Consider the following 13,407-nt stretch of genomic DNA (forward strand, 5'->3'; position numbering starts at 1 on the left):
GATTCCCCTTATCATTATGAAATGTCCCTCTGTATCTTTCTTTACATATTTTTTTTTATTTTAAAGTCTATTTCATCTGATATTAGTACTGTTATTCCACTTTTTTTCTGAATGCCATTTACTTGAAATATAATTTTCCACCCTTTCACTTTAAGTCTATATTTGTCTTTGGAGCAGAGATGTGTCTGCTGGAGGCAGCATATGGTTGGGTTTGTTTTTTTGATCCATTCTGCAACTGCCTTTTTATTGATGAGTTCAGTCCATTTACATTTAGGGTGATAGCCATTTTATCTTTTGTTTTCTGGTATCTCAGTGTTTCCATTGCTTCCTTGTCCTTGTGTTTCTGTTTTCTTTACTTTGGTTGGCTTTTGTGCATTTTTACTCTGGTTCTTCTAGTTTTCATTCTGAAGTATGTATATACAACTGTGTGTGTGTGTGTGTATGTATGTGTATATATATATATATATATATATATATATATATACAGTTGTCCATTTTCTCCTACAAATACCTTATCTCCTTTCACTTTGCAAATTTGTATCTTTGAGTCCTCCCCTTTTCAGTCATTGTTATCTCTGTTTGTCCCTATGTATGCTGAACAGTCATTACTATCTTGCTATAGCAATTCTCTTCTCATTATTTAGGCTTATAATGCCCTGTTCTTAGTAAGGGTTGTACCCCTCTCCTTCTATCAACCTGCTAGTCACCTTACTCCTAATTATGTTTTTTTTTTGTCATTTTGCTTGAAGTGAGCTGTCACCTTTCAGTATTTCCTATAATGCAGGCCTCATAGTAGAGAATTCCCTCAATTTTTGTATGTCTGGAAAGGTCTATATTTCTCCTTCATATTTAAAGCAGAGCTAAGCTGGATTCATTATTTTTGGCTTGTAGTTCTTTTCATTTAATAGTTTGAATATTTGATTCCACTCCTTTCTGGCTTGTAATGTTTGTGCTGAGAAGTCCAACGAAAACCTGATGGTTTTTTTGTTATAGGTTATTGTCTTATTTTCCCTGGCCACCCTGAGAATTCTGTATTTGTCATTGATTTTTGATAACTATAATACAATGTGTCTTGGTGAAAGCGTTTTTGTGTTGAAATAATTGGGCATACTTTTGACTTCTTGAATACCAAGCTCCAGCTCATTCCTTAGATTTGGGAAATACTTGTCAATTACTTGTCTGAAAATGCTTTCTAATTCCTGCTCCTTTTCCTCCCCTTCCTCCTAGAGAATGCCCATTATTCTTATGTTTTCTCTCCTGATGGTATCAGCTAGTTCTTGTATTTCTCTTTCTTTATTTTTCATTCTTCAGTTTCTCTCTTCTTCCTTCTGATTTATTTCTAGATTTCTGTCTTCAATATCACTGATCCTTTCCTCTATTTGGTCCATTCTATTTCCCAAGCTTGCTATTTCATCGTTCAGTTCTTGCAGTGTATTCTTTATCTCCAGAAGTTCTATTTGTTTCTTGTTGAGGATTTCAATCTATTTGCTAAAGAACTCATTGTGCTTATCTAGTTCTTTTTTTTTTCAATTTCTGAAATTGTTGATATGAATCATTTGGCATCTCATTGAGTTTTTTCAGAAGTACCATCCCGAATCCTCTTTGTTTTAAGTTGCATATTTCTATGTCTGTAAGTTTATTTTCTGGAGATTTTTCTCTTTCTTTCTGAGATGCCTTGTCACCTTGGTTGTTCATGGTGTTTAATGGACTATTTCTCCGCCTGGGCATTAATGGAAATGCATTTTGCTGTTTTTCCAGAAAGAAGATTTATTATATAAAGGTTTCTCTTTAGTATGCTACAAAGAAGGTGCTTTTCTTTTAGTTTCCATTAGGTGGCGTCTAAGCCTTTTGGATCCCTGCTTTATATAAAGCCTAAATAATGCCATTTTAATTTTCTTGTAGATATTTAATCACACTCACTATCCTCAGTTTCAGTCTCTGTCAGTGTCAGCTACAGTCTCCAGCAGCATTTGCTGATTCCCCTGGGGCTCTACGGTGATTGGTCTTGGAGGTTTAGGGTGAGGGGCCCTCTGGTTTGAGAGTTGGGTGCTGTGCCTCAGCCTCAGTTTTGCATCCTCGGCCAGTAAAATTTAGTTGTTGTTTCTCTGCAGTCCCATTCCACTTCTCTGCTTTCTGTCCTGATGACTGGGCCCTGCCACATGCTGCGTGGAACTTCCAGGCAGGACTGTTCAGGGAAGTCACCGCATCTTCTCCCCTCCCTCTCCTCCTACAGAGAGCTCCTGAGGCTGCAAGAGTCAGCGTCTTTATTTCTCCTAGTCCACCACCCAACACCTGGGGTTCTGACCTGTGGTAGCTCTCTTGCACAGATCCCACACTCAGACATGCTGGTGTTTAGTTTGGGTGTTTTTGTTGAGTTTTAGATGTGCAGCTTATTGTTGTTTCAAAGGGAGAGATCCAGGGATGTCTCTCACTCTGCCATGTTTCCCCATGAGTCTATGTTTTAAAAATTATTTCTTGGATTATTATTCATATGGAAATATGCATCTGATTCAATTTTTCAGCTATACTAATATAAGAGGGATTTTTCCCTTTAAAAATATTTGTATAGCAGATCAATTAGTATAAATCATCTTCATAAAAGTACTGTTATCGTTGCAACATTTTGTCACAACTCTTAAGATTATGAAAAATCGGTAATCTAAAATTGTAAACCTTTTTAAGAGAAAAGTAATTTTTATAAATTTAAAACATTTTCTCTAAATTTTGGTTTTAGAATGCTAATCAACCCTCAACATCCCAAGCAGCTGGAAGAGAAAGTCAGAGTCAGGAAAGAGATGGTAAACAGCATCAAGAGGATGGTCCTGTCAGTCTTCAATGTTGTCCAACTACATACACAAGTTCGAGCCCTACCAAGAAAAAAAGGATTGTGCAAGGGCCATGTGACAAACTGTAAGTCAGTTGTATTAATTGTATACAAAGCAGATTAATCTTTTGATTTGTTTCTATCCTGTAAAATAAGTGATGGCACTAAAAGCTGTATTAGTTTTTTAGGGCTGCCGAAGTTTGAGATCAAGATATTGGCAGGATGAGTTCCTTATGAGAGCTGTAATGTGGAATCTATTCCATGTCTTTCCCTGATTTAGTGGTAGCAAGCTTTGGCATTTCTTAACTTGTAGAAGCATTACTGCAATTTCTGCCTTCATCTTCACATGGCATTCTCCCTGGGGACACATCCAATTCAAATTTCCCCTTTTTGTAAAAATACCAGCCATATTGTACTGGAGTACTGGTCATCTCTTATATTACCTTTTGTTAACCAATTAACATCTTCGACTATCTTATTTCCAAGTAAGGTCACAGATTGAAGGTCTTTGAAGATGTAATTTGTTATATACTGGTAGTCATATTGGTATTTGGTGGGGACATAATTCAACCCATAACAATCCATAATTCTCCCTCTGTTCTCTAAAAATGCATATTTTTTCATGCAGAATATATTCACCCATCACGACATCCCCAAAAGTTTTAACTCATACCAACATTAACTCTAAGTCCAAAATCTCATCTATATCTCATCTAAATCATGTATGGATGAGATGCAGGGTGATTCATCCTGGGGCAAAATTATTTTCCATCTGTGAACCTGTGAAACTAGACAAGTTATCTGTGTAGAATACAATGGTGGGACAGGCATTCCAAAGGGGAGAAATTGGAAGGAGAAAAGGGATCATGGGTCACAAGCAAATCTGATACCTAGCAGGGCTAATTCCATTAGATTTTCAGGCTCCAAAATCATTCTTTCTCACATGATACTATGTTCTCTGGGTCTACCAAGGTGGCAGCCCCACCCCCTTGGCCCTGCCTTCTGGAATTGAGGAGGTGACCCTGTCATCTTCTGGACCTGAGGAAAAGGCTTCAGTGTCAGGGTCATTCTTCCCCCCCCCCTTTTTTTTAGGCAAAACAACCCTTGGTTGACCTCACAGATTACAAGGACCTTGCCAGCTTACAATCCCTTATTTTTTATTGTTTATACCTACAGCACCTAGTCTTCCTAGGTGGCTTCCCATCCAAGTACTAACAAGGCCTGACCCTGCTCAGCTTCTGAGATCAGGCAGGATCGGGCTTGTTCAGGGTGTCATGGCTATAGACATTCTTCCCTTATTTTGAAGGACAACACATGATCACAGCTAGATATCTCTCTTGGCTCATTTCCTGACTGTAGAATTCCAGAAGTCCAGCAATCTTTCTTCATTTCATCTCGCCTATGTTCCTTTCAGTCTAAGAGAGCAGCATGCCTCCTAAGTTGGTTTATTGGATCCACAAGTCACAAGCCTAACCTCTTGGGCTAATGGTTGTCCAACAACACTCTTGGCATTCTCCCCAGAGCATCTCTCTCTCTCTCTCTCTCAATATGAATAAGCTGAGAATTTTTCAAGTATTGAAATTCTCGTTCCTTTTTTTCTCTTTTAAACTCTCTTTACCTTCTTGTATTTTACTATCAGCAGCAAGGAAAAACCAGATTGTGCCTTCAAAACATTGCTTAGAAAGTTCAACTAAATATGTAAGTTCATTGCATATAAGTTTTTCTTTACATCCAACAGAACACAATTCAGCCAAATCCTCTACTGCTTTATATAGCAAGGCTCACCTTTCATCCAGTTTCCAATAGCATGTTCTTTATTTCTCTCTGAGATCTCACCAGAAGCTCCTTTTACATTCATATTTCTAGTAATAATTTGTTCATGACAATATGTGTATTCTTTCAGCTATTGTCTATAGCTTTCTTCTTTCTGAGCCCTCAACAGATTTTCCTTCAAAATCTATATTTCTACCATAATTCTCTTCAAGACAGTTGAGGCTTTGTCTTTTATGCATCTCAAAACTCTTTCAGCCACTACCCACCATATGTATCTTTATCTTCTCTTCTTTTAGCCCTCTTACCCCTTTCTGTCCTCAGTTATCCTTCAAAACTTCTTATGTTTTCATTTTTTTATCTCCAATTTTTTTCAGTTTTCTCAGTTGATACCCGTAGACATTATATACGTCATTCAGCATCTTTAAGACATTAAGTCATACAATGATTACAGATTCCAGTAAAAATCTCCTAAGGCACATTTCAAAATTATGTACAATGTAATGGTGCTGTTAGAGTTTGGAAAACTAATTCTTATAATTTATTTCAGAAATGAAAAAAAGTTATTTTTTAATTACATGCATTTAAAAGTATAAATATACTGTTTATCTCAAAATACATACAATTTAACTAACTTTAGTTATTTACATTTCTCTCAAAATTGATGTTTTTAATTTACTAATTTCTAGAAATATGATGTTTTCAATAATCGAAAAATTAACACTGCAACCGTAAAATATGTTTTTATTTGCTGGAGTTCTGTAGTTAAATGGATGCATTTTTTGTGAAACCTACTTTTTATTTCATTAATAACTACTAGTAAAATGAAAAATACTACTCTTATAAGAGCAATCTATTGATAAAATAAGTTGACCAATATGTGGCATTCTACAATATGGCATTTCTGTTTTATGCTTTTAGTTTTGGAATACAACAATAGAAAAAAACTCATCATAGAAATATGCTAAAAGACCATAAGATGGAAATCTTTCCTTATGGAAGCAAGTTTCTCCTTAGCCTCAAAATAAGATACTTCCCTTTTCCTCCATCCATTTCAGTTCAATAAAAAGTTAGTTAACAGATATTATGTGGATAGACAAAAGTAAAATGAAGTCTATACTTACGTAGAGCTTATAGCAGAATCAGGTAGAAGAGACAGACTAGTAAACCTTGGATTTCAATACACTCTGATGAATGCTATGATAGAAGTGTATTCATGGTGCTGTGAAAGCATATACGAGGAGCAGTGAGCCTTGACTAAAGATCAGTAATAGCTTCTTATAGAAAATAATACCTGAGTTAAATTATGAAAGATGAGTGAGAGTTAACCAGGCAAAGGAAAAGAGGCATAGGATTGTTCCAGGAAGAAAGAAAAGCATGAATGAAGATTTGAAACACCATGAGGCTTATAAAAAAAAAACTAGAATGCTGAAATGAGGTTGGAGAGTTAAGTCATGTTATTTTCCAGAAAATTTGAATAGAGCAAACATGAAAATAGGCCACTGAACTAATTTTTAAATTTCTATTGTAGAGAACAAAAAATATATACCCATCTTATTTGATATTTAATAAAGTGAATACTTCTTTCTGTGGAATACTTCTTATAAAAATATTTAAATCTATTGCAATATTTGAATTATGTTGTATATGGATATTTGTTCATAATTTGAATGTATTTTCCTTATATGTTTAATGCATTACTTTAAGAAAAAAAGCCTATTTTCTAAATTTATTGAATTAGAATAAATTCTGAATGGAACCAATTCACTTTTTTTTCATCCAAGTCTCTTTTTATAACTATTGGTTATTTTTTCATCTTTCATAGAGTTCCTGTACCTCAGTCAGACTTTTCTTCACAAACAAAAGGAAATAAATCAGGCATTCCGAGCATCTTCCAACGTATGTTGCTTTAACTATTACTGGTAGTAGTATTAATGAAATCTTTATGAAACACTATTATATACAGAAAACTGTTTGATTTTGCAATTTTTGTGTCATGCCTGCCACTAGCATAATATAAGTACTTTAAATAGATATATAACTAGTTATTTTTTTTGCTGGTTTTCATTTATATTAACTTAGGTCCTTATCAAAGATACTAATCCCAACTTTAGAACAATATGGTAGTATCAGCAAAGCGAACGTAAATATGAACAAACACATACTTATCAATCTGTGTCTTTGGTAGCATATTCCTTCAAATGTACTATTTTTAATTATTGGAAAAATTTTAATTCGACAATAAATACAGGTAAAGCTCAAAATATATAGTTCCTTTCTTCTCTATTAGGTTGACTGATTTAAATTTTGGGTTCACTTCTGAAGTAATTTCATAAAACAATTTAATTCTGGTAGGTTATCCTTAGAGTTATTTGGTTTGAATCAGATCTTATAAGGAGTCATTTCTCTGGACTAGACTTTTTACCACTTTATGTTCTTCTTGCTTTTAGAATTATTCTTATTTTGAGATTGACCTCTAGTTATTCTGACAGATTAAGAACTCACAAAAGTATCTGGAATCTGCACTCCCCTCCCCCCAAAAATAAAGAAAATAAAGGGGAAATAATTATAGTATAAATGTGTAACCAAGCTTAAAACAGGAATGAACAATACTTAGATGCCAGAAACAAAATAATTTAAATTTAGTAGTGATTAGTAACTAAAACTAAAACTGCATGTAAACCTAAATGATTATAGGCTGAAGTATAATAATGACATGGAAAGGAGGGTCCAGACCACAGGCCTCCTATGTGAAATAGAACTAATATAAAGTTGGAAGGTTGTGGATGGCCAGAGAATTTATACCCATCAGCGTGGGAAAGTATCAAAACACTTCCTATATCCCCTGGGCAATCGGTAGGAAAAAGTCACCCAAGAAAATTTGGAATCCCAGGACTGTGTAGTATGGATGTGTGATCACAGTTCATATGACTTATGAAATGAGAAGGACAGTGAGCTAAAGAATTAATGCTAATAACTGGTCTGAAATCAGTGAGAAACCCCCAAGGTTTTAAAGAGAGGCTTATAACCTAGGGTATTTGGGACTCCATTAGAAAACATTTACAGAAAATAAATTCATGGTTAAAAAAATTACAGACTTTCCAGGGAAATGAACTACCTTGAGGCAATGTGATCAGATGTAATATTTGGGAAAATTTATACACCAAGAACTAGAAATACTATACCAATTGGAAAGAGGTTTTACAATAAATATTTTTAAAAGATAAATGATTTCACTTATATGTGGAATCTAAGGAACAAAAAGAACAAACTAATCAAAAACAGACTCACAAATATAGAGGACAATCTAGGGATGGACAGAGGGGAGGGGGGTTGCAGGGGCTGGGAAAATCAGTTGAAAGGTTAAAGAAGTACAAATTAGTAGATGATAGATGGTCACAGGGATGGGGAGCACAGAATAAAGAATGCAGTTAACATTAATGTAATGGCTAGGTGGAGAGCCAGAGGAGAGAAAGAGCAATTAGGGGAATCATTTTATAAAGTATATAAATGTCTAACCAATGTACTGTATACTTGAAACTAATACAATAAATTTTTTTTTAAAAGATAAATGAATACAAACCATAAGTTAGGAACAGATCAATATGAAAAAGTACTTGCATATTGGAATTCCAGGACTGTGTAATATACATATATACATATTTACACATATTTATAAATGGACATATATGAATATATGTATATGTGTACATACATAATATATCTGTATAATGTATATTTTAAATATACATGATATATGAGTAATAAATAATATAATATATATAATGAGTTGAAGAGTGAGTAAGCAAATGCAGATAAAGAGAGAATTAATGTATTCCGAAGATAAATACAGAGAAAATCATACCAACGATTGGTAAAGAGATTGTGAAGGTGAAAGAGAAGTTGAGAGACATAGTGCATAGACTAAGAAAGTCCAATTCATTCATTCATTCATTCATTCATTTTTATTAATTAATTATTTTTTGTGGTGACATTGGTTAACAAAATCCAATAAGTTTCACCTGTACACTTTAACAGTAAGGCATATATATATATATATATATATATATATATATATATATATATATATATATATATATATATACTTAAACTGTTGTTCACCTACCATAGTTGGATTTCTTTCTGTCACCACATGTTTGACCACCTTTACCCCGTCCACCTCTCCCATCCTCCCCTAACCCCAACCCTCTGGTAACCATAATCAGTATTCCATGTCCATGAGTCTCTGTTTGTTTGTCCTGTTCATTTGTTGATTTTACGTTTATATCCCACTTATAAGTGAAACTATGTAATTTTCATCTTTTTCTGTCTGGCTTATTTTACTTTGGATGATAATCTCGAGGTCTATCATGTTGTCACACATAGCAGTATTTCTCTCTTCTTATGGCTGGGTAATAGTCCATTGTATGTATGAACCACAGCTTCTTTAGCCAGTCATCTATCATAGGACACTTTGGTTGCTTCTGTGTCCTGGCAACCATTAATAATGCTGCTATGAACATTGGTGTGCAAATATCTTTTCGGACATGGGTTTTCAAGTCTTTGGGGTAAATACCTCGTAGAGGAATTGCAGGATCATACAGCAGATCAATTCTTAGTTTTTTGAGGCACCTCCATACTGTTTCTTGTAGTAGCTGTACCAACTTGCAGTCCCACCAGCAGTATATGAGGGTTTCTATTTCTCCGCATCCTCTCCAACATTTGTTATTACTCGTCCTGTTGATTAAAGCTACTCTAACAGGTGTGAGATGGTATCTCATTGTGGTTTTGATTTGCATTTCCCTAATAGCTAGCAATATTGAGCCTCTTTTTCAAATATTTATTAGCCATTTGTATGTCCTCTAGGGAGAGTGTCTGTTCAGGTCTTCTGCCCAGTTTTTGATCTTTTTTTTTTTTTTTGCTGTTATTGAGTTATATGAGTTCTTTGTATACTTTGCATATTAGGCCCTCCTCAGAGGGAGGCATTGCTTGCAAACATACATTCCCATTCAGATGGTTATCTCTTTATCTTGTTGGCAGTTTCTTTTGCCATACAGAAGCTTTTTAGCTTGATGTAGTTCCATGATTTATCTTTGCTTTTACTCCCCTTGCCTTTGAGGTCAAATTCGTGAAATCCTCTTTAAGTCCACAGTCCTTCAGTTTAGTTCTTATGTTTTCTTCTATGCACTTTATTGTTTCAGGTCTTATGTTCGGGGCCTTAATCCATTTTGAGTTACTTTTGGTGTGTGGTGATAGACAACAGTCTAGTTTCATTCTTTTGCAGGTGGCTTTCCAGTTTTCCCAGCACCATTTATTGAAGAGGCTTTCCTTTCTCCACTGTATGTTTTTGGGTTTTTGTTGAAAATTAATTGCCCATATAAATATGGGTTTATTTCTGGACTCTCAATTCTGTTCCACTGGTCATGTGTCTGTTTTTCTGCCAATTCCATGCTATTTTGATTACCGTTGCTTTGTAATATAATTTGAAGTCAGGCAGAGTGATGCCTTCAGCCTTGTTCTTTTTTTTTCTCAGGATGGCTTTGGTATTTCAGGGTCTTTTGTGCTTCCATACAAATCTGATGATTTTTTGTTCTATTTCTTTAAAAAATGCCTATGGCATTTAGATGGAGATTACATTAAATCTGTATAATGCTTTAGGTAATATGGTCATTTTAACCATGTTGATTCTTTAAATACAAGAACACAGAATATCCTTCCATTTCCTTGTATCTTCTCCATTTCTTTGAATAGGGTCTTGTAGTTTTCATTATATAGGTCTTTCACATGTTTTGTTAGATTTATTCCTAGGCACCTTATTTTTATTTGTTGCAATTGCAAAGGAATTATTATTTCCACTTTTTCTGACACTTCATTATTAGAGTATAGGAATGCTATGGATTTTTGAATGTTGATTTTGTATCCAGATACTTTACTGTATTCACTTATTGTTTCTAGTAGTGTTCTTATGGAGTGTTTAGGGTTTGCTATATAGAGAATCATATCATCTGCAAAGAGTGACAGTTTGACTTCTTCGTTTCCTATTTGGATGCCATTTATATTTTTCTCTTACCTGATTGAACTTGCTAGGACCTCCAAAGTTATGTTGAACAACAGTGGTTTTAGTGGATAGCCTTGCCTTGTTCCTGATCTTACAGGGAAGGTTTTTAGTTTTTCACCATTAAGTATAATGTTGGCTGAGGGTTTGTCATATATGGCCTTTATTATGTTAAGTTTTTTCAACACCAATTTTGTTGTGTTTTGATCATAATTGATACTGTATCTTGTCAAGTACTTTTTCTGCATCTTTTGACATAATCATATGATTCTTATTTTTAATTTGTTTCTGTGGTGTATGACAGGAATCAATTTGTGTATGTTGAACCATCCCTGTGCTCCTGGGATGAAGCTTGTTTGATCGAGATGGATAATCTTTTGAACATGTTTGATAGTATCTTATTTAGGATTTTAGCATCTGTATTGATGAGAGATATTCATCTGTAGTTTGCTTTTTTTTTTTTTTTTGCTTTATCTTTACCAGATTTTGGTATCAGGGTAATACTGGCCTCATAAAATGAGTTGGGAAGTATTGCCTCCTTCAAATTTTTGGAAGAGTTTGAGGACAACAGGTATTAAATCTTCCTTTAATATTTGCTAGAATTCACTGGTGAAGCCATCTGGTCCTGGACTTTTACTTTTTAGTAGGTTTTTGATGATTGCTTCAATTTCCATAATGCTGATCAGTTCCAGTTCTTCTTGATTCAGTTTACGAAGGTTGTATTTTTCTAATTACTGGTCTATTTCTTTGAGGTTATTAAGTTTGGTGTTACATACTTTTTCATAGTATTCTTGTATGATCTTTGGTATTTCTGCGATGTCAGTTGTAATTTCACCTCTTTCATCGTATTCTTGTATGATCTTTGGTATTTCTGCGATGTCAGTTGTAATTTCACCTCTTTCATCCCTGATTTTGTTTATTTGTGTTCTTTCTCTTTTTTCTTTAGAGTCTAACTAGGGGTTTGTTAATTTTATTAACTTTCTCAAAGAGTGAGCTCTTTGTTGCATTTGTTTTTTCTATTGTTTTTGTTTGTTTGTTTTGTTTTCAATTACATTTATTTCTGCTCTAATTTTGATGATTTCTTTCCTTCTGCTGACTTTAGGCTTCATTTGTTCCTCCTTTTCTAGTTTTTATTTTATTTTATTTTATTTTATATTTTATTTTATTTTTTATTTTATTTTATTTATTTTATTTTATTTTATTATTTTATTTATTTTATTTTATTTTATTTTTAGGCAAGGCAACCCTTGGTTTACCACACAGATTGCAAGGTCCTTGTCAGCTTACAATCCCTTTTTTTTTTTACACCTATAGCACCTGGTCTTCCCAGGTGGTCTCCCATCCAAGTACTAACCCTGCTTAGCTTCTGAGATCAGACAAGATCGAGCTTGTTCAGGGTAGCATGGCCGTAGTCACTTTTCTAGTTTTTAGAAATAAAACATTTGTTTGTTTATTTGAGCCTGTTCTTGTTTTTGAATGTAGGCCTGTAATGATATGAACTTTCCTTTTATGGCCGCTTTTGCCATGTGCCAAAAGTATTGATACGCTGTACTATCATTATCATTCATTTTTGTGTATCTCTTGATCTCTCTTTTTATTTCTTCTCTGTCCTGATTATTCTTCAGTAGTATCTTGTTTAATCTCCATGTATTTGTTGTCCTTCCCACATCATTTTTACAGTTGATCCCTAATTTCAAAGCATAATGATCAGAGAATGTGGTTGATATGATTTCAACCCTCTTATATTTGTTCAGACTATCTCTGTGTCCCAGTATGTGGTCAGTCTTTGAAAACGTTCTATGTGCACTTGAGAAGAATGTGTAAGCAGCTGTTTTGGGATGAAAGGCTCTGTAAAATGTCAATTATGTCCAGTTGGACTAATGTGTCATTTAAAGATGTTATTTCCTTATTGATTTTCTGTTTGAATGATCTGTCCCTATCCAACAGTGGTCTCCTACTATGATAGTGTTTTGGTCCATTTCTCCCTTTAGTTCTGTTAGTAATTGCTTTACATATTTCAGGGCTCCCTGATTGGGAGCATAGATATTGAGAAGTGTTATGAGTTCTTAGCGCATGATTCCCTTTATCATTATGAAGTGTCGCTCAGCATCTTTCTTTACCTTCTTTATTTCGAAGTCTATTTCATCTGATATTAGTACTAATATTCTCGCTTTTCTCTGAATGCTGTTCGCTTGAAATATCATCTTCCAACATTCATTTTGAGTTTGTATTTGTCTTTGGAACTGACATGTGTCTCCTGGAGGTAGCATATTGTTGGATTTTGTTTTTTGATCCAGTCTGTAATTTTGTGCCTTTTTATTGGTGAGTTCAGTCCATTGACATTTAAGGTGATTATTGAAATATGAGGTCTTCTTATAGCCATTTTATCTTTTCCTTTCTAGTAGCTTGGTGTTTCCATTGTTTCCTTGTCCTTTTTTTCTGTTTTGTTTACTTTGGTTGGCTTCTGTGGGTTTTGTCTCTGGTTCTTCTTTTATGTTATATACTTCAGTTCTGAATCTCTGGTGTATTATTACTATTACAAATATGTAAAAGTATAGTTATAAATATACAGTCATCCATTTTCTTTTGCGTGTGCCTTATCTCCATCTCCCTTTGCGAACTTGGCTCTTTGAATCCTCCCCTTTTCAGTCATTATTGTCTCAATTCGTCCCTATGTATGCTGAATGTTCATTAGTATCTTAGTATAGCAAATTTCTTCTTATATTTTAAGCTTATAATATTCTGCTCTTAGTAAGGT

At 34.2% G+C, this 13,407-nt stretch overlaps 1 protein-coding gene across 3 annotated transcripts in view; it reads left to right on the plus strand.

The window, feature by feature from the left end:
* The window catches only part of RADX (RPA1 related single stranded DNA binding protein, X-linked), a 62,195-nt gene that overhangs the window by 35,234 nt on the left and 13,554 nt on the right, over positions 1–13,407 (plus strand). For all 3 annotated transcript variants that reach the window (XM_016148429.2, XM_016148447.2, XM_016148416.2), the window contains exons 10-11: positions 2,735–2,910; positions 6,420–6,493. In XM_016148429.2, the coding sequence (XP_016003915.2) occupies positions 2,735–2,910; positions 6,420–6,493 (250 nt within the window). The remainder of the gene's footprint in view (positions 1–2,734; positions 2,911–6,419; positions 6,494–13,407) is intronic.

Source organism: Rousettus aegyptiacus, unplaced genomic scaffold (genome assembly GCF_014176215.1).
Source record: "Rousettus aegyptiacus isolate mRouAeg1 unplaced genomic scaffold, mRouAeg1.p scaffold_m13_p_9, whole genome shotgun sequence".
In the NCBI taxonomy this organism is placed as follows: Eukaryota; Metazoa; Chordata; class Mammalia; order Chiroptera; family Pteropodidae; genus Rousettus; species Rousettus aegyptiacus.